The sequence below is a fragment of the Hippocampus guttulatus genome, chromosome 10 (assembly GCF_054856545.1).
Source record: "Hippocampus guttulatus isolate MCC_2025c chromosome 10, RoL_Hgut_1.0, whole genome shotgun sequence".
NCBI lineage: Eukaryota > Metazoa > Chordata > Actinopteri > Syngnathiformes > Syngnathidae > Hippocampus > Hippocampus guttulatus.
In genome coordinates this window covers 15807341-15829978 of record NC_141270.1, presented here as the reverse complement: position 1 = coordinate 15829978, position 22638 = coordinate 15807341, and the positions used below count along the sequence as shown (strand labels likewise).

The 22638-nt window shown below is 41.6% G+C and overlaps 1 protein-coding gene across 1 annotated transcript in view; it reads left to right on the top strand.

Moving 5' to 3' along the window:
* The window catches only part of adgra1b (adhesion G protein-coupled receptor A1b), a 152917-nt gene that overhangs the window by 89456 nt on the left and 40823 nt on the right, over positions 1 to 22638 (top strand). The window contains exons 13-14 of the mRNA XM_086121638.1: positions 10809 to 11019; positions 11325 to 11533. Of these exons, the coding sequence (XP_085977764.1) occupies positions 10809 to 11019; positions 11325 to 11533 (420 nt within the window). The remainder of the gene's footprint in view (positions 1 to 10808; positions 11020 to 11324; positions 11534 to 22638) is intronic.

Sequence of the window (22638 nt, the reverse complement as noted above, 5' to 3'; positions counted from 1 at the left end):
AAAGGAATGGAAATATTTTACGGCTGCTGCTTTTATATGCTTTAGTTATGATTTGAATAACTCCACTCTAATCCTAAAAGGGAATTGTCTCTTTTTCTGTTCTGAAATAATCTTACATCTGGAGATAACTGGAAAAAAAAAAATCCTGTTTCTGGAGATGAGTTTTCTGTGAAAGAGCTTCAACGCTCTGTCTACTCCCATTGTCATCAAGAACATACCATGCTGTAATTATTCTTGTCACCCAGTATCTAAATTTGGAATCACTTCTAAATCTGGCTCATATCATATGTACACTACTTTGTTTACATCTTGTTGTTTTCTATGCATCCGTCATACCTTACCAACAGTGTATGTCTTGATATGAGATCTGTATAATTTTTATTTTCTTGCCAGTGACACCAGAAAGACCAGCATAGAAATACGACAAAACCATGCTGGTCTGTGCTGTGTTTTTTGTTTGTTTGTTTTTTTTCAATAATTTAGCAGTTGATGAAATGTTGTTTTCATTTCCGGTCATGCAAATTTATTCCAGTTTGATGTTGCCACCAACTAAGCCTCTCCGCCATATTCCCTGAAGTAGTGGTTAGGGTAACGTTTTGTATATGTATGAAATTGTTTAACACATCGCATGTGGGTGAAAATAGTTCACTCAGCAAGGACTTCGGGGTCATGGTGCAAGACCTGGTGCTGACAAAAATGTAAAAATGACCACTGATGGTCAGAAAAATGCTGGTCTTGTTGGCTGCTGTCAAGGTGCCCTTGAACAAGGCATTGTCCCCAACAACCCACCCCCTGCATCTCAGTCACTCTGAATCTGTTCCTTGCATGACTGTCGGTAGTGTGCACCACAAAACATACATTGAATATCCCTTAATAAAATATATCAATCAAAATGTACAACACTCTCTCAATAGCACAGTTTGCTAAGCTTACTTTAGGTCATGCCCCCCTCAGGAGCATCTGATGGTCTGTTTAGGACATTTATCTTGACATCTTTAAAATGATCTTTAGCTGTGCATTAGACAACAGGTGTGATACATTGTTAACTTCAGCCAGGAGCTAGTGGATTGAGCATGTTAGGTTGCAAGCTAGAGTTTCCCTTAGGGTGCTCGTAAAGGTCATTCTTGTTTGAGAGCACATCAAGGGGCACTTGCGTGTTATCTGGTTCACCACTGCTGAGGGATCAGTGACCGACGGTGGTGTGTGTGTGTGTGTGTGTGTGTGTGTGTGTGTGTGTGTGTGTGTGTGTGTGTGTGTGTGTGTGTGTGTGTGTGTGTGTGTGTGTGTGTGTGTGTGTGTGTGTGTGTGTGTGTGTGTGAAATAGTTGTATACTCATATGTACACGCCGATTTCCAATGATGTGTATAAACGTACCGTATTTATGCAGTTATTTATTTTGGGACCGTAACATTGATGTCTGTGCGTAAACGAAGTTAGATCGAGGGAATAAGTTGTTAGGTCCAGTTCCTTCCTGAAGGCCACCTTGCTCTGGAAGCAAACTTCCCTCTTGTGTTGTATTGTTTTTGCTGTAGTTAACTGTTGTCAATGGTGATAATATCATTTTTAACTGTCTGTTGTAATTAATGCTAGTGAGGGTATGAAATAAACTGCATATTCATGTCAACCAAGATACCCTAAACTGCCACTGCTGCATTGTCAGCATGTTGTCTGAATGTACCTTGAAGTGGCAATGTTTCTGGTCCATTTATGTTGAATGGTGAAACAGGGCCGTCACAACTGACAGCGTAATATTTGTTATGTCAGAATATTTGAAAGACTTGTACTCAATGAAATGAGGTGGTGGTGGCATTATATATTAAACAGGTACTGCACTATTCGGTGTGACTGTTGGTTTACATTTGCTCCTTTATAGAGGTTACAGGAGCCTTCTTGGTAAGTGCAGAAGAATTGCAAAATAAGTGAATGCACCGGAGATGCTAATGGTCTTGCGGTGAACTCCTCTGACAAAAGAGCTGTTCACTACATCCGAGCTTTTCAGGAGCATGCACCTCCTGGCTGATTGTTAAGACATGTAGTGGGTCTTGTAATTGTTAAAAGTGTGTTATTGCAATTAAATTAATAATTTTGTATATGGACCTATGAAAGTTAGTTTGTTCAGCGTGTGTAGTGAAGTGTGGGTGAATAATGAGAGGTGAGCGTATATATCCATCCGTCCGTCCATTTTCCGATCCACTTATCCTCACAAGGGTCGCGGGGGGTGCTGGAGCCTATCCCAGCTGTCTTCGGGCAGTAGGCGGGGGACACCCTGAACCGGTTGCCAGCCAATCGCAGGGCACAAGGAGACGAACAACCACCCGCGCCCACACTCACACCTAGGTACAATTTCGAGTGTTCAATCAGCCTGCAATGAAACCGGAGTACCTGGAGAAAACCCACGCAAGCCCGGGGAGAACATGCAAACTCCACACAGGGAGGCCGGAGCTGGAATTGAACCCGGTACCTCTGCACTATGAGGTCCACGCGCTGACCACTGGACCACCGGGCGGCCTGAGCATATAAATGTCCCAGGAATTAATGGAATATATGGATGGTTGTGATGGGAAAGTAGCAATGTTATCATTCCTTGTGGTTAAAATTGCAAAATCCAAACAAATGATGATTTCATTGCCAAACAAATGAAAGTGAGTGGAGCGTAGGGTGGCATACCTTTGAAGATTTCGATGCAAACCACAATGGGCCATACAAGACAGCTCAAATGATTTTAAGAATGTATGTACAATACATACAGGAGCTGACAACAACCTGAATCAGTCACTCACGGTTTTCTCCCAGTCGAGTTAGAGATCAGCAGTATATTTCAATTTGGCTATGTTGATGTATTTTTTTCAAAGCCCCGATGTGTAGTCGACATTTCTCATGTCTCTATATCTTAACTGCAATTCCCATAGGCGCTGCCATCAAAGTTATTTGAGAAATGTCTGTCAGTGATTATTTCTATTGGACTGATGGCTTTGAATGAGAAATACAGGCCTTCCCCCCCAGTATGTGAGTCGTTTGGCTCTGGTCCCATTGTAGCTTCTTGAGGTTCCGGGTTGACTACGGAGAGGAGACCTTCATTGATCAAAACATAAATGGGGGATGGGAGAAAGCCAACCCACTGGAGTGAGCTTACTGTGGTAATACTTCAGCAGATCGATTATAGGGATGTGCATCCGACGCACAAGAGCACTCCAATAAATCTTCAATCCTTCCCTTGCGTTGTGGTGAAAATCGCTTGATTCCACAGCGTGAGACTGAGACACTTTCACAGAATGGATCACATGAAAGCAAGCCAACAAAATTGTCTCAAACTTATTTCTAAATTATATGGCTCATAAAATTACAGGGATCGTTTAAAACTCTTTCAGGGACATCGGTTACTACAGTGGACCGCTGATCATGTTATCAGGTTACATGGTGCATGAAAGGGTTAAGGATTTTTAGCAATCCAGAATTTTACATATCGGCGAGCACACATTCATTTTTCAATATTATACATTTTTTAGAACACACAACAAAAACTTCAGCCTAATAGTTGAACAAGAGTGTAAGAGGTGTTGACAAAGGATGTAAATGTCTTCATCAGGGGTGCCAAAGTCAGATCCTGGAGAGCCCCTATTTTAGAATCGTTATCAGGCTTCTACAAAGCTTACTGATGAGCTGATCATTTGAATCAGGTGTCGTGGAAGAGAGAGATTTTTAAAATAGGTCTGTTAGGGGCTCTCGAGAACCGGTCTTGGACACCCCTGCTCTACTCTAAGGAAAGGCAGTTTCAAAATATGTTTGACTGCAGTGGTGATGGGAATTCTGGATGTTTTTTAAGAGAACTGACTCACTTAAAAGGAGGCAGCTCTTTCAAATTGGTAAAGCCTCTTTAGATTTTATTTGTTGTTTTTTTAAATCAATGTAGTCCTCAAAACAGTGTGAAATTGTGTCCATATGTTAAACATTTTAAATTAAAAATCATGCAGTTTTCATTGAAAGTTGAATGTTCAGTTGAAGTTGAATATTCCTTGAATAAAAACTGAGGGAATGGATACGTTGACTCCTTGTTGTTGGTAAAAAAAAAAAAATTAAAAACTGAAATGTATGAACGAACGTGAGAGGTTTTTCATGAAGAAAATTATCAAGGTTGCCTGATCCACAAGGTCCATTTCAAGGTAAAAATCAGGGTTAAAAAAAAAGTCAAGTTACTAAAATATGCACCTATCATCTAAATAATTGTGTATTTGGAATCCTTGTTGAATTCCCTTTCAAACAATACCTGTTTTGTAAAGATTTACCCAGTAGTTCCTTTTTGTCTGCTGTTTCTTGGATGTGGGTGATGGAAGCGTGTTGTGCCACTTCACCACCAATTCACAGTTTTCCTTTTCAATGTGTTTTTTTTTATTTTTTTTTATGAGGCACAAGTTGTGATGCAAACCCGCTTAATTAGTTGTGTCACACTAATTGTGTAGCAACCTCCGTAACACCCACACACCAAACCGAGCAAACTTAAGCCAGATGAGTCTTATCCCTTCCTGGTTGTCAGGGGGAAGTTGAATTTACTTTACTGCTTGGGTGGAAACATGGCTGTATTGTATCCGCTTTCTTCTAAAGAACTTGTCAATCCTTTACCCAGTTACTCTACAGGCATGCTTGAACCACATCTGTATCGTAGTTTTGTTTTTGTTTTTTTGTTAAGACACACCGCACTCAACATGTCAATTAGTTATGACACGCCTGCTGCAGACATGACATGACATTGCTTGTCCAATCAGTACTGTGGGAAATTTAGTTCGCTTCGCAGTCAACGTGTGACTGTCATGATAGTTGGTCGTTCAATTTAAAAAAAAAAAGTACTGTACACATCCATCCATTTTCCGAACCGCTTGATCCTCACTAGGGTCGCGGGGGGTGCTGGAGCCTATCCCAGCCATCTCCGGGCAGTAGGCGGGGGACACCCTGAATCAGTTGCCAGCCAATCGCAGGGCACACAGAGACGAACAACCATCCACGCCCACACTCACACCTAGGGACAATTTAGAGCGTCCAATCAGCCTGACATGCATGTTTTTGGAATGTGGGAGGAAACCGGAGCACCCGGAGAAAACCCACGTAGGCCCGGGGAGAACATGCAAACTCCACACAGGGAGGCCGGAGCTGGAATCGAACCCGGTACCTCTGCACTGTGAAGCCGACGTGCTAACCACTGGACTACCGGGCCGCTACTGTACACATATCCCTTGAAATTGTATTTACTTTTTTTTCTGATTATAATAAATGTGTTTATATATTGTATATATATATATATTTGAATTTTTAAAAAGAATATATATTTATTTTTCACTAATGAAGGGTTCGGTGAATGTACATATTAACTGGTTGGTTTGGTACCTCTAAGAAGGTTAAGAACCACTGCCATAGTATTTTTAATGTAACCCGGCGAAATAGCAATCGGGCCCCACAAGCAAAATCAAAGAGGCGCAATAAATCTTCTTTGCATTCTGCATTGTTGCTACTGAGTTCACCCTCAGCCTGGTGAGATAAAGATTACCACCCAAGCCATTAGTTTCATTTGGTTTAGCCAAAGGATTAATCAGGATGGATTAATATGGTTAAAAAAAAAAACATCCTGTACATTTAAAGTACTTTCTATCTCTCTTTGCTTTCTGCTGTAATGTGCTTCCCAGATCATCCAGTCAGTGTCCATGACCATTCTAAACAAGAATCATTAAGAAAATAAGACCTAGATACAAGCAGGGGTTAGCGCCGTTGCTGCGCAGCAAGAAGGTACAGAATTTGGTACCATAAACTGCCCCCGTCCCATCCCCTCACCCCCTCTCTCTCCCTTGCACGTTTTGACAAACTTTCCTTCATTGTATAGCTTTCGTCCCGTAGTCATGCATACAGTATTTAACTTTACCAATGTGGGATTGAACGTACTCCACACACTGCTCTTGAGGAACGAGACTGTCATGGGGATTCGTGGCCACAGTCCCGATCAGTGAATCAGATAAATCAAGTCGGCAATAAATATTGGCCAACATTTTTTCCTGGTTAGACCCAAAAAGAGACACATTGATTGTTCTTTTGTGTACTTATATTCACTTTATCAGTTGTTAATCACCTAGTCTTCTATCACTTGAGTTCGCATTTTGCCCACAACTATTGCTTATATTTAAGAGGATAGTCATGGTTCAGGACCAGCCAAGTTTAGAAATGAGCACGTGTAACACACACACAAGCGTGTAAACACACACATGCGTCTACATAATGCCTTGAAAGGTTAGATGATAACATCTCGAAGCATGCAGCAATTCACATTCATTTCACCTCTGAATTGAATCTCAAATTACCATCTGAAAAGGCCCAATCTAGCTGCGGCTTATTTTCTACCTCAATTGGACACCAAAAAAAAAGCGAGCTGTTAGAGTTGAATAAATAATTTGGAAAGAAGCCTCGAAATCATCTGCATTCTAAATGTGTGTTGTGGTCATGCCAACTAACTGTCATCTGGAGACCATGTATGTGTATTTATTTTTTTAAAGGCTGGATTTACCCTGCTGATGTCAACACCCAAATCTGATTCAGTGTTTGTATCAAATTGGTTCTGACATATTGTACTGTATATAATACATGCACTTAGGGCTGGTATATGTTTATATATATATATATATATATATATATATATATATATATATCGTGATAGACACCTGATCAGTATCAATAGAATTGCATTCAACATAATATCGATTAAAAATAAAAATTGTTGCCGTGGCCAACTTAACCCAATTTTCTCAAGGGAAGGAGAGGAGCTGCTTCGATTGTTGGTGAATCAAGTAGGCTGTTTTCATGCCCAAAGTGATGCAAAATGCTTGCTTTTAACTACACCGAGCGATGTGAGTCTGCAAAAATTCCAACACACAGCTTAACCCGCCCCTGCTCCGATTTACACCATGCCTTGCCTTAGCAGCGTGCACAAAAATAGAGCCCTGAGTCTACATTCGGGAGTCATATTTCGGACCACATGGGATACTCTCAAGTAGTAGACTGTGCATTTGTGGTTTTGAAACTCGTCACCATCTTAATTCTGGATGTGTTTTGTTTTACATAACGATTTCTTTGAACATGTTGCGAATACCACAGTCTTGAGCGTATGTCACTCATCTATTTCAATACATATTTAATGAATGTAATGAGAGTTGTCATCCTTAATGTGCTTTAACCATGACAAGTGCCTAAAAGTCCCAAAAGTCTCAATTTTGAGCTCCAGTTATGCAAGGGAAACCACAGTCGAAGCCAAATCTATTTAGAGATCCGCGCACGCACACGCACACGCACACACACACACATATATATATATACAGATGTGTATATATATATACACACACACAACTATATATATATATATATATATATATATATATATATATATGCGCGCTGTAAGATGGGCATGCTATGTATATGTATTCTTGCTTCATGTCTGCTTGTCCGACTGTGTGGCCCAGTACCAAATGGCCCGAAGTCTGGTACTAGGCCACAGACCAGTGGTTAGAGACAGCTAACGATTCAGTTTCAAATGGAATTAAGTCATTGCACCTTTCCACCCCCAAAAAACCCATGATGGACTTTGTCTTCCATTTACTGTGCCAATAGCCCTTTATAAAGCCAGACATTCCCTTATTTGAAAATATACAGTATCTGTTGAACAAATTTTTTTTGTTTTGTTTTAGAGGGAGAAAATGTGATTCATTCACCAACTAAATAAAGTCGGATATGTGATAAACTGGTGTTTTTAGAAATGTGCAGGAAATGTTGGTGAGGCATAGAAAACAATTTGTTGTCTAAATCGGGACTTGCTATGCATGCTGTCTGTGGTTCATAATGCACCCACTGCCTTGTAAATCTCTTTGGTGCACCATGTAGAAAGAGATAAGAACACAAGTACACAAGATAAGATCTCTTCGAAAAGGTTTCCTCCAGAGGTCAGCTGTAAGAGGGTCGTCTTTGAGTGCCATTTCACTCCAAGGTCTCTGTTTCCCCATTGCTCTTGTTTGGGGGATTTCCTCTGGTTTGTAATTTCTTTGTAAAAGGTAAGTTTGCAAACAGTTGTACTTGTCGCGAATGTTGTTTCTTGTCGGAAATTTTGAACATGTTCAAAATTTTGAGCAATTCACTATTTCGCTCACAGTGGCAAGTGTTTGCAAAACAGTTGTAATCATTTGTGTTCAATTTTATGAGACACATATTTCCATCATCGATGTTGGACAGCAGAAAACAAAATGCTGGGAAAGCTTTGCGCACCTTTTCATTGAGTTGGGTCGATGCCTGCTACTCCATAAGTTTTCAAACAGTCCCAAAGGTTCCCAATCAGTGGCAAATAGTTGCGAGACCTAGCAATAATGTCCGAAATAGTCGTGAATAGTCACCGTCTTGTGCAGACAATTGCCAAAACATTCACATTTTTTCAAAGCATCGCTAAATGCCGCTCATGACAGAGGCTACCCGCTGATTTTTGCCAATGTTAGTCAGAAAAGTTGACAAATTCAATTTTTGCTACCTTCGCCACCCACTGAGACACCATCTTGATGGCTATCCAGTGTTGTGTGACTATCGACTTAATATGTTCAGAGATGTGAGTGACATAATGCAAATATCAAGGATTGCCTCTCGATTGTACTTTTCCGTGTGGCAGGAAAAAAAAATCAGTAGCCTTGACAGAATCAGTCAATGCAGAAATCATTAGCGTCCAACATGCTTAAAAATCATCAACATCTCTGCATACAAGGTGGTTGCAGTGTGAAAAAGTGATGTTTAAGTACCTTTTCTCACTTCTAAAGTATCGTAATCCACTCTTGGGGTAGGTTCGTTAAATTTAGTAAAAATGTAAATAATGTAAATCAGCCCCAGTCATTTGGGGGAACAACAATTACCATTTCAAATGATGACCTGGGCAAGAGACAGCCGCAGAGATAACAGAGACATGAACAATGAAATCTAAAAGATACATTCACAATAATGGCTATGAAGCAGATATAATGCAAATTAGTTTCATGAACAAAATACCAATCATGCATTTTCACTGGCTTACAAAAGCCATGTCTCCGGAGTGAACTAATAGAGAAAAAGTCAAGCAGTGTAAGATGAAAACTTAAAGGATCAGAATCAGCACAGTAATAATGATAATACAACTGAACATTAAAAATATTTGGGGAATAAAAATTTTCCATAACCATAATTTTCCTGCCTACAATAAAAGTCAAAGTAAGGATGTTCATGCTTCCCAAATGCTAAAATGATTAAGGAGACGTACCCCCCCCACACACACACACACTGTAAAATACAAACTTCTTAACTGTCTTTACATGTTATTTTGTGAAAATTCCCAAAGAATCTGCACACTTTAATACCATCTTTTGTAAACCTCACTGAACTGTTTTGATGGGGCATTCCTGTCTCATGAAAAGTAGCCACTGCTCACCCCGCCGCCTCCACTGACCAACCAATAACGAGTACGACTTTTGTGCAAGTGGAGCAAGGGAGTTGTGGAGATGCAAGAGCCCATTCTTTGCGATAGGGGGAGGCCAAAGTCCTTGGGGAAAAAAAAAATGTAAGCACATGGCCATGAACACAGAGGTTGTCTTTTCATTTATTGAAGCAGTATTTAATCACCAGCTTGCTCATGTACACCTTGTAAATTAGCCTATCGGATCAGATTCAGACAGTGCAATCTGTTTCATGAATGTGGCATAGCTTCTCCCGGCGTACCTCAGAGAAGTTCTCCACAGAATCAATCTTGTTCCAATGTGAACTGTTTGAGAAAGGCGGGACATTCACTGCAATGCGACAACTTATGCACGCCTACCGAACTTTTGTTTTGACCAATCACGGCATTGGTCAAAATGTCGTCGCTGGCATGCACCTTGTTTTAACAAGCCGAGTCCTGTAAGCTCAATGACTGGCATGGAGAGTGGGTTTTCTCCGGGTGCTCCTATTTCCTCCCGCATTCCAAAAACATGCATGGTAGGTTGATAGAACACCCGGAATTGTACCTCAGTGTGATTGTGAGCGCGGAAGGTTGTCAATCTACGTGTGACCTGTGATTGGCTGGCAACCAGTTCAGGGCGTACCCCGCCTACTGTCCGAAGACAGCTGGAACAGGCTCCAGCACGCCCGCGACCCTTGTGAGGATAAGCGGATTCGAAAATGTATAGCTGGACAACAGCAAAAAGCATCAGATGGAAGGATGGACAGTAATAAAAGTGACAGAATATATTGTAGTAAATCATTATGTATCGGGACACTTCAAATGTAGCCCCAAATAAATACATGTTCGTGTCACCTAGTTCAGTGGTGGCGTGTGTGTGTGTGTGTGTGTGTGTGTGTGTGTGTGTGTGTGTGTGTGTGTGTGTGTGTGTGTATCCCTCCACCATTGCATTTCCCTCAAAAGCCCTCAGTGTCACTTGTTTTCTTTTGAGGGGAAGTTTGTGTTGTTTCAACATGTGAAAAGAAGATAAAGTCAGACCAGTTGTCTCTTTAAATCAAACGGCAGTCCCGATGTGCCCTCAAGCTGAAATGGTAAGAACCATTTCCACCTCTGCGGCAGGGAGTCTGACCAAATAGGCACGCTTCAAAAGAGATTCTCACTGCCTTGGTCTCTTGTGTTTTATGGTATCCTCCATAGAGGATAACAAAGCAATTTATTTATTTCTTTTTAATGTGAGTTGTTGTTGTTTTCTTTTTTGTTTTGTTTGGTCTGTCACGTCTCCCTACGCAATTAGGGGCAGGATTGCTAAATATTCTTGTTTTGTGCCTTCAATCCGCAGAACTCCGTGGCAGTCGCCTCCATCCATTTACCTCTAGCTGCTCCGCACGCCTCCTCCTCTGCCTTGCAATCTGTTGATAACTCCACTTGCAGGCTGCAGTTCATCGTATTCCGCAATGGCAAACTCTTCCCGTGCACGGGGAATTCGTCCAATCTCGCGGATGATGGGAAGCGGAGGAGCGTGTCAACACCAGTTGCTTTCACCAAATTAGGTAAGAGGAAATCCATTCGACCATGTGCGGGTTTGTCGACGCGCTGTCTTGTTACGGCGTCACATGCCAAAAAATGTTTCTTCACACATTCGTCTCCAAATAAACACTACGCCACATCTGTCTTTGATTTATTTATGGATTTTTGCACCACTGCATTGGACTTTTGCCACTGCACCTTGCTCTGTTTGGCATCCTACGTGTGTTTGCATGCGTGTTTGGATCGTGTTTTTTCAAATTAGTGCACTCATCGACTTTTACGTTTCCTACACTGAATACACTACCCCCTTTTTTTATTTTTCCTGCAGATGGCTGCAGCCTGGGGAGCGCCGTGCACTCCGTCACAATTGCACTCAGGCACTTCGCATTGGGGCTAGAGCCCACCGCAGCCTATTGGGACTTTGACTTGCTGGATGGACATGGTGGCTGGAGGGCAGAGGGTTGCCACATAACAGGCTCTGGTGGAAACACGACCACCATTCACTGCACCCATCTTAATAACTTTGCCGTGCTCATGGTGAGTAATCTATGAGATGGCAGTGTCATTCGTGTTAACAACACCCCCACCCCTTCCTTTTCTACTCTTCGAGCCTGTTATGGGTCGAAAACATCGTTTCCCAATAAAGAATAGCTGGAGTCACGTGTTGGAAAAGCGTTCGTGAGGAGGGCATTTAAAAGCTCCCTTTATTGTTGGCTTTCTCCGCAGATTCGTCAAATGCGCGGACTATATTTTTAAACCTACTGTGTAGGGCTTTACATACATAGAAAATGCTCAAAATAGCTCGGAAATAAGGAATATGTTTTTTTTTCTAAATTGTCATTTGTTAAGGGGGCATTTTTCCCCACTCGCATAAAGAGACTAGGAATAGAAGTGATGGTCTACGGGAGAAGGAGCGCCCTGTCAGGAGCTATTCGCCTTGGAGCGCAAGTGGTGTTTTAATTGGTCGCAACCACCGCGCCGAGAGAAAATGTTGGACTATGAAGCCTAGCATGGCTCATTTGTGCCGCTCAAGTTGATCTCGACGCCGGCGAGATGCCTCCTCCAGACGACGTTCCCTCTTCAAGCTGATTTCATAAGGATAATAACCAAAGCGCAACTGGCAATCTCATCGCCCGAGTCGCTCCATGCACAGAGCCGCTTTTGTACCTGCTCTGATTATAATTTTATTTGTTTTTTTTTGGATGAAAAGAAATCCTCCGGATGTTTACCGAAGAGTGGGATTCGTTAGACTGGGAGGTCAGTTCTCGGTGGAGCATGAAAAGGGATGTGCTTGAAATGCTTGTCGCTGCTTTCCAAGTTGCCGTTTACCTGCATATTTTATGAGCTCGATCCAGCTTGTTGGAAATAAGCTGGTTGCAAAACGCCGCATAGGAATGACAAAGTGTGACCATGCAGGCGGCGTGTGCGTGTGGCGATAGTGGTGGTGGGTATTGAGTGGATGGGTGTATGAGTGAGCGCGCTCTCCGTGGAGAATACTAAACTGTTAGTAGATCGAAGCAGATGGTCATTTTGTAATTGCGTGCATTTTGCTCGGAAATACCGGTTAAGCGAGGCGCGCATTTAGCGTCCACCTCCTGGCTGTCGGGGATGGAATATAACGCGACGTTTGTCATTTTCTGGTATCACAATTAGCGATGTGAACTTGAACGCACGTCTGTCGAGTAACGAGAAGACGTGTGGTTTGAAGTGTGCGCATCTCAACGGTCTGCTGGAAAGGTTTGCGTTTGGGATTGCGCGTCAGTGAATGCAGTCACCACACCCGCTCGGTCTCTGCAGTGCCGGCGAAAAAGACCCCTGTTAACAGACTTGTGACATCACGCTCCCTTTGGGTTTTTTAATCAAAAACATTCTTGGCGTCTTTACTTTTTTGCAACAACAATCTTGAGAAAAGATGTATTTGCTTGGAAGGCTTTTGGCAGCACCGGACCTGTTGCTTAATCGTGTCATGTCACGCTTAGAGCATTTCCTCCGAATGCTGCCTCCGAGTTGTCCATTTTAAGCAATTTATTACAAAATAGGCACGGTGAGTGTAAGGGAATAATGCCGCTCTATTCACTGCTGCAGTGCTCCTCGAGGAAAATCAGGTCAACTTGCTGTAAAATTAGTTCCATTGCTGTGACAGTAAGGCATTAAGAAGCGTGGCAGTGATTTACGCCACAAACACAGCAGTTACATCACTTTCAAAATGTAGCTGGATGTCTTTCAATGCTTCAAAGTGATACAGAAAAGTACTGTAATTCCAAATAATGGGGCCAGGTGGTAAAATGCTTCATGACACATCATGTTTTTGCAGAATCTATTCATTTCACACCCACCTCATATGGAGGTCTGTGGTTCTGTGTTTGTGCGTGAGGTGGAAGCTTCCAATAACTCAACAACCCAATATAATTGTCCCTGGGGAGTGACTGGGGCTTTATGAGGGAAATAAAAGTATTTCCTTGAGATTTTCCGGGACTTGTGATCAGAAAGAAATACATGGTGCTCAAATTCGAATCTGGACTCTAAATTCTAAATACCTCATTATAAGAGCTGTTTGGATGTGCCCTTGTGTAATTAGGGTGACATTTTCACTCTAACCTGTTTTCCACAGTCACGCCAATTATTCAACACTCAGCCATCTTAGGACAGCTTGCCCAAATGTGTCTCCCCCTGAATTCCAATGAACAGGGCTGTTCTTAATGTCTGAAATTTCAGCACCATGAACAGTTCCCATCGCCTCCGCCACCCGCCACCCCCCCCTCCCTCATCTCCCCAGTTTCCCATGGCCTTGTCTGTCTGCAGGGAGGGCTGACTCGCTCGTTTACAGCAATGCAGTCTCGACATTTGTCTCCATCAGTCTGACAAGCTTCTCTGCACCCCACACAGCAGCCAGAACACACCTCCGCTGCGTTTTCCGTATGTTTAAAAGGTCAAAAGGAGCTGCAGACATGTTAATTAGTAATTACTTATTTATTCAGTCGAACTTCATTACAACGTACCTCGAGGGACATAACGAATCTGTACTTTATAACAATAGTTCTTTGTAACCATTTCCAATAAAAATGGTCACCCACAATGATGTATGATACAACTCAACTCAATTGTATTTATAGAGCACTTTAAAACAGCCATCGCGGTATACAAAGTGCTGTGCGTGGAGCAAATATCATATATACAACAATAAAACTACAAATTAATAATAAAGACAGTAGAAAGCACCAAACAGTAAGACTAAGATCAAGTCTGAGTACAGTATGAACATTTATAGATGTAAAAACACAAACATGAAATGCAGTATAAATATGTCAATTACAAATACGTGTATACAGGATGAAGAAAAAATGATTTTATTAGATATGAAACAAACAACTGTAGCGTTCCTACTTCATCTCTGAAAGCCTTCAGTCAGCAAACGTATCGTGACTTCTCCAGTTCAAGATGTGCCACGCCCCGAAACCATTTACGATCGCTTTTCAATCTGTTGGCCTCGAACTCTGCCATGATTTTGGCCATTAGGGATGATTGTCGAAATCGTCGACTTTGTCAGTTCGTAGTCTCGGCTGAGCTTTGTCAGGGAGACTCCCTTTCGAAAGTGACAAACAATTTCAGCCTTCTCTGAAAAACCAGACATGTTTTCAGAGCATGTGCTCAGGACCGCGCCGTGTCTGCGGAAGTACCGTATTTTCACGACCATTCGACGCACCGTATGGTTGGGCGCAGTCTCATTAATGGGTGCTATTTCTGTATTTTACACATAGACAAAACGCACTGTATTATTGGGCGCAATTTTAAAGTGGTAAAACATACGCCAGCTTAAACATACGGCATGCATGCGCGCACGCTAAAAACACGTTAGCTTGTAGCATGCCAAGACATACAGATACAAGCTAAAAACACGTTTTTAAAAAGGCAACGGAAAACTGAGTTCCGTTGTATTTTATTTAGCCATCGTACAATGTACTCACGTTTTTCGATCAATCATCACCCAGAAATCCATCAAAGTCCTCATCCTCTGTATCAGAATTGAACAATTGTGCAAGTACGGGTAATCCATCAAAAACGCCGTGTTCCCTCTCGTTGTCAGTCACTCTCATTGCCATGTGGCTCCACAGAAATGATGCCGGCTTTGCCAAAAACTCGAACAACAGTGCAAGCAGACACGTTCGTCCAAGCAGCCACAATTCATTCGCAAATTGTGGCGTAACTCGCCCGGCGCTGCCTCTCACTCTTTGTAAAGTTGTGTTTGCCATCGATCATTCATTGTTCCCATGCCGTTCGCAACTTTACTTTGAACGCCCGGTTGATGCCGATGTCCAGCGGTTGGAGTTCTTTAGTCAAGGCTCCGGGAATAACGGCAAGCTCAGAGTTCATTTGCTTGACTTGGTTTTTCACCGCTGCTGTGAGATGGGCACGCATGCCAAAAGCATAACCGATGGCTTGAAGTTTGAACTGAGCTTCGTAGGCGTGTCTCTTTGTAGAATTTATTTTCGGGGGTTCTTAGAAACCAAAACCGAAGTTGTTTTGCAACAATGCACATAGCCACACTCTATACAGGTGTTGGTACCTGCTTGTAGCGTGCCTTTAGCGTCCACTTACACGCCCACCCTTCACTCATTGGTGGACTGCTTCCCCGCATGCCTGTCACTCACGTCTGCCTTTTCGCTCTCTTTCTCTCCATATATGTATATATACACGCCCACCCTTCACTGATTGGCCGACTTCTTTGCCGCATGCCTGTCCACAGTCACTTCCGCCTTTTCTCTATATAAACAGCGTGTCGGCTGTCAGTCAGGTTTTGGAACTCAGCGCATAGACAAGACGCTTCGCATCATAAGGCGTCCTGTCCATTTTGGAGAAAATTTTAGACTTTTAATGGCGCCTTAAAGTCGTGAAAATACGGTACACTAATGTACGAGTTGAGCGGTAACGTGGCTAAGCAACAGCGGGGAATCCCGCACTGTACGTTTTCTTCATAAGCAAGGTCACGGTGGCAGTTAGCTTACCACGCTTTGTTGTAACAAAGGCATTTTCGCTATTTTGTGGGTCAAATCTGGTCATTATAATGAAGTTTATGTTATAAAGGTGTTCGCTGTAAAAAAAAAAAGAAGAAGATCATGAAATCGGGACTTTGAAATGTGTACATTATAGGGGTGAAAATGTAAACGAAATACGTTGATAAGAGACTGTATGATGTGTACTCAAATATAGCGACTTCGAAACTGGCCTTCAGTCATATCTATTAACAGTACAATGTCCTTTCATAGGGTGGAATGATAATTTTTGTGAAAAGAAAAACAGGCACAGGAACAGGAGTAAAAGTCATCAAATTCATCCGATTTGGTTCACTCTACTGGGGATGGCTTGCCCTTAATTCCGAAAGTGTTTGATGGGTTTCACGGCTGTCAAGTTTTTCCCCACCTAAATCATCCAAATATACCTTTCTGGGCTGGCTTTGCAAACTGAGGCGCAATCATGCTGAAACAGGAAAAAAAGGACCTTCCCTAAATGTTAACCATTCACATTGCTGCATGGAATTAAATGACAAGAACTAGAGTCAAGATCCCGGAGGAAATAAAGCTCAGCGGACACTTAGCGACCCGGCCAAAGGCAAACGGACTGTCGCGCAGTGTGCTGGGTTCTGCAACTTGTTTTATAATCGGCCAACTGTTACTAATTAGTTTTGATGAACAGTGTCGCATTGTTATAGATGTAACAGCAAATTAAAAATTCCGTAGCACGGTGGCCCATGGTGGTTAGCATGTCCACTTTAGAGTACAGAGGCCTGGCCACGATCCAAGTGACGATAATGTGTGTGTGTGTGTGTGTGTATAAGTGAATAAATCTATATTTATATCTATATCCATATGTATCTCTCTCTCTCTCTCTCGATATATATACAGTATATATATATATAGTATCAAAATGCTACACCCCTAAATGTCTAATTTCATTTGTCTCTGTGGTGACGTGTGCTCAGTTGCCTACAAAATGCAGACATACAGTCAATGAATCAAGCTGAGGCCAACCGCCTTTCAAGTAGCCATCCTTTCTTCTTTCTTCCTCCTTGTTTCCTGTCCCTGTATCACTATAATCTAGCTAGTGACCGGGGAAATCTGCTCCTTTTTGACACTTTAAATTGTACTCTTTTCCATGTATGTGGTTGTTGTTTGAAATGGTGCACAACCACACTGTTTGGGATTGAGATGCGTTTGATGAAGCCCTTTTTTCTCGTGAGAATGCAGGAGTTGTTGTAATCATCATACGATTGCGCCACATCTGTTTGGGGAAAATCCAGCCTCACCAACAAACATTTGTCATATGTAAAATCAAGTTACATTCTCGATGGGTTGTTGAGTCAAAACACGAAACCAATGTAACTTTCCTTGCCTCCATTTGCTTCCATTAGTTTAAAGTACATGAATCATACCACAGTCGTCACCAAGCGCATTGCTTAAGCAAGCTATGTTTTTTTAAACACCCATCACATGTCATTTTCAAATCCCTTAACCTTTTTATCTGACAGTGAAATGTTGACTGCTGTGGGGGTTTTTTCTCCATTTTCACCCATTTTCTTCTAAAGCCACTAAATACAATGTTTGATTGTGCTGATACCTCAAGGCAGGAATTGTTTGTTTTTCCTACTTGTAACACAACCTTCACCCTTGTCATTTTGAAAATAGAATTTATTGTTGCATTTGAGAGTTTGATAAACATGTCTTGTTGCACTGCACTGCAAAGTGCAAACAGAAACCCCCCCAGAAGCAACCCAAATAACAGAAACAGATCTCCTTTGCCCTTGTGTCTTTAAAGGTGTTGCATTAGAAGGGTGATGAGATTTGTTTTACTTCAGCTTCTGTTTAGCTCATGCACCAAATATTTCATGTACATTTAGAGCTTTGATTTAAACTTTTGCCTTTGTATTTATTATAAATCTGATTTCCTGACTAAAGTTAGTGAAGGACATAAAAGTTACAAGGCAATCTAGACATAGGATCAAGACCATGGGCCCTACTTTTCTTCCGAGCGCAAATCTGGCGAACGAGCGCAATTGTGCAAGGGGCGGGGCCAGACAGAGTATGGGCAGGATGTTAGACTGACTCAGTCTGGTGCAGATCCACGGAGGCTGCCTCCCTCAGCCCCCTTGAGGACCTTGCTTCTACTGCTTTACAACTTGATTCGTGTCTTTTAAAAAGAAAAAAAGAACGAAAAAAACTAAAACACACTCCCGGATGTGCCGCAGCCACGGGAATGGTTAAAAGAAAAACTAACAAGGATGAGAATAACAATGTGTTGAATTATTTTATTTCTACAATGATTCAGAGTAATTCAGGTGTTTATTTAGGGATGGAATACGATACATACGTCACACAAACTCGGGTAGCGCCGAAACTGTCTGCCTGCGCCTCAATTAAATACACCAAAATCACGTTTGACCACCTGCACTGAAAAATAAACCTTCTTTTGCAACAATCTAAAATGTCGTCTACTTTTGGACACTAAATTGTTAGTTGCACCGTGAGCATGCAATACAATACCCCTTTCGAGGCCTATCGAGGCATAGCGCGGTCTGCCAAAATCACAAACACTCTTAACTGGACCTGGCCCGCCACGAAAATTATGATGCACCCCGTTTTTATGCAGGGCGCGGTCTACTCTCTGTCACCAAATTGCTCGGTGTGTTGAAGGTTCAGCATCTCCCTGCGCTGGAGCGCCCAAGTAGGTGCAACGAGGTCTACCAAATTCCCAAACACGGTAAATTAGATTTGCCCCAGGATGAAAAAAAAATTATTTACGCCCCATACCTTGATTTGGTTCCATTGCAACTATCGTCATTTAAGACACATATATGCAGCAAAATATTACGGTTTATGCTTCTCAAGCACACATGCCTACGCCTCCACAAAGTTTCATAGGAATCGTATGTATCGTATTCGTTTTACTGTTTTTAACGAATAAACGCGACTAATTGCAATCAAAACAACACCTCCCATCCTCACGCTTCTGCACTTGGCAGAGGTATTAAAGCCCCAGCTAAAGACATAATTATAGCAAACCCCTACATGGTTCCAATAGATTTTCTTTTTTACTATTTTAGTTGACTAAGTCTCCTTGTGTACCGTAAAATGAAATTATATATTCTGCTGACTGAGAAGAAAAGGCTTTTTAGAGGACATGAGTAATCAGTTATTCACAAGGTTTTTTGGGGTACTTGTGAAGCGTTGGCACTATTATACTGTGCTCTCACTTGCAATTGTTTCAAATGTGAGTAGGCAGCCATGCAGCCTCCTCACTATCCTCTGACTTAACCATTCACCAGTCGGCTTTAGCAGTGTGTTATGTCACATCACCATCCTGCACATACTGTAGCTGTGGCTCATTTATCACAAATTGCTGCCTGCAGCTGTACTTTGGTGTAAAAGGGCAAAGGTGCGGCGCATCCGGTGATCCATCTCCAGAACCTTTCCGAAACAGACAGCCATTAGCCAATAACCACAAAGCAGATGCAGTGTTCCCCCTTTTTTCGTCCATCCCCGAGTAAGCAGTTCAGACCTCTGACAAAAATGTATCAAGACTTTTTTTTGCTGTTGAAAAGTATGAGATTTTCACATCTCACATGTTTGAATACAGAGTAACCAAGATAACTAATTGTTATTCAAATTCTCTTGTCGTTGGATAGAAGACAGCAATAGTGCTGGTTACTCTTTGTGCTTTATCGTGACAAAAATGTAAATTTTTTGTCAACTAATTGAGTAGAAAAAAAATACTTTCATAATATTCTGGTCAGTAAAGACATTTTCAATTAGGAATGGGTCTTTCTGTGACTATAGTCATTCGTTATAAATAATCACGAATGACTATAGTCACAGAAAGACCCATTCCTAATTGAAAATGTCTTTACTGACCAGAATATTATGAAAGTATTTTTTTTTCTACTCAATTTAATTCAGTATCTTTACCTATTAAGATTCTCATTTGGAGCTCAACTTTGCACATGCCCCATTTAAGCCATGGGTGAAGTCTTTGCTCTTAGAGGAACATGTCACAGTTTTTACATGGATCATTTTTAAATTGTGTTGCAACAGGTTTTAACATGGGCCATCATTGCTTTCTTCAATTTTAATGAGGCTACATGTCATTTTTTTCCAATGTCATTTAATTTATTCACTCTTAATTTGAGCTACAGATGGCATGAATGGGCAGTTAGCGGGCAAGTCAGAGACCCTGCCTTCCCTGTGCCAGACAGGTGTCAGGTATTGTATTTAATATAACTATGAAGCAAATACATAATACATCTAAAAATACATTTATTTCACCCATTTTCAAATATTTAGGTTCAATCATCTCCAAATCCTAATTGAAATGAAATTGGGATGCTATGTAAAAATAAACAAAAAAATAGAGTAGAATGATTTACAAATCCTTTTCAACAACTTGGCAGATGTTTTTGCAAATATTCTAGCGTTTTGAATTTGATACCTGCAACACATTTTTTTTAAAAAAACCCGGGACAAGGAAAGACTCGGAAAGTTGAGTAATGCAAAAAAAAAAATCTGTTTGATACATGACAAAGGTGAGCAGATTAATTGAAAGGAGCCTCCCTGAAAGGTTTTGTTGTTCACAAACAAGGATGGGATGAGGTTCACCCCTTTATGAATAGCTGCATGACCAAATAGTCCAACAGCTTAAGAATGTTTCTCAACATACAATTGCAAGGAATTTTAGGATGGCATCATCTACTATCTCATATCATAAGAAGATTTAGAGAATCTGGAGAGATCACTGCACATAAGCGGCAAGCTCGAAATACAAAATGCATGTGACCTGCGTTCCCTCATGCAGGACTGCATTCAGAACCGGCATCATTATATAAAGGGATATTGCCACATGGGCTCAGGAACACTTCTGAAAATCATTGTCAGTTTGTCGCTACATCTACAAATGCAAGTTAACACTCCGCCATGCGAGGCGAAAGCCATATATTGACATTTATCTGTGTAAATGGAAAAGTCTGTGTGACACCTTCACATTTCAAATAGTTTTTGGAAAGGATGGACGTTATGGCCTCCAAGCCAATGAGTAAAAAGCCAGCGTCTGTTATGATGTCCCTGCTTTTTTTTCAGCAAGAAAATGCCAAGCCACATTCTGGATGCGTTCGAACAGTGTGGCTTCGTAATAAAAGACTGAGAATTAGACTGGCTTGTCAGCAGTCCAGACATGTCTCCCATTGAAAATGCGTCACGTATTAAGAGTAAAATACAACAATAGAAACCCCTGACTGATGAGCAACTCGGGTTGTACATCAAGCAAGAATGGGATAGACATCCACCCACAGAGCCTCAACAATTAGCGTGCTCAGTTCCAAACGCTTATTGAGTGTTGTTAAGAGTAAAGGTGATGGAACACAGGGGCTGAAGTCACTTGGCTATTTTACTTAATGGCAATCAATGCCTGCCTCATTCATTCTCGTGGTTGGGATGTCAAACATTATTCTATACAATATTAAATAGTCAATAATATTTAGCGAAAATTGCTTTGCATTTGAAAAGCTTTTCGATGATGAAAACAGCAACGCTATGACCGTGCGACTGAGAAATGTAGTTAAACAAGTCGTGGCACTGCTTGTACCACCTGCCATCTCACCAGCTGCTCCCAACTCAGCTGTGAGCCCCGGAGAAAGACTGGTAGAAATGAGGGCATACTGTGTAAACTACCTCCCCCCTTGTGCCTCCGTTGGAGTTTTTGTCACTGCCATTTAATTGGTTACTGTATGTGTGCGCTGTAGTTATCGGTTTGCACAATACAATCAAGATAAAATTTAATAATTACCCGCACCACTCTCGATCCCTGTTGAGTCATTCTCGAAATTCGAAAAAACCTTGGGCAGTCATGCTGTTTGGGCACCTACAAGCCCATTTAATTCACCCTGGCCCGTGACTGCTGCACTATATCATTTTGGATCCCCACGCTTAAAAACACAAAAGGCAGAAAGGGCTAAAGGTGACTCTCATTTCCATAACAGACTTGAAAACCGTTATTAGCCTGTACATGGCGGTCCTTTCTAGCGCAACCAATCATGATCATCGTGACCTCTGGCATTCAACGTACAAGTTCCTTAATAAAAGATAATATTTCTCGGACAGGGAGAGGGCAGACCAAAGCCTGCCGTTGACTTTTTGAATCAAGTCCAAGGGTTGGAGAGCTGTGACTGGTTGTTGGGCTTTTAATTAGGAGCAGCTATTGATGCAATGTACACTCCTACGAAGAAGATAAGGAAAGCAGAAAATGAGTTACATAATTTCAAGAGGAGGTGATAATGTGACGGGCGCAAAGGGGAGCTATCTTTTAGCAAGGACTATTAAGAGCCCTTCAAATTTAAAACCCTCGTGGCCTGCGTTTTTTTTGGTGACACAAGGGTTGACTCCCAAATGCAATAACATATAAATCACAGCACAATGTCATTTTGAACATCTACATGTTTTCACAACCCGGGGGAAATTTGAGCTCCCAAGTGTTTACCTTTCAATGCCCTCTCTTTGATTGAAAATACAAATAACATGAAAATGTACATAACATGTACCTGCATGCCACGAGGGAAATATATATATATATATATATATATATATAGAGAGAGAGAGAGAGAG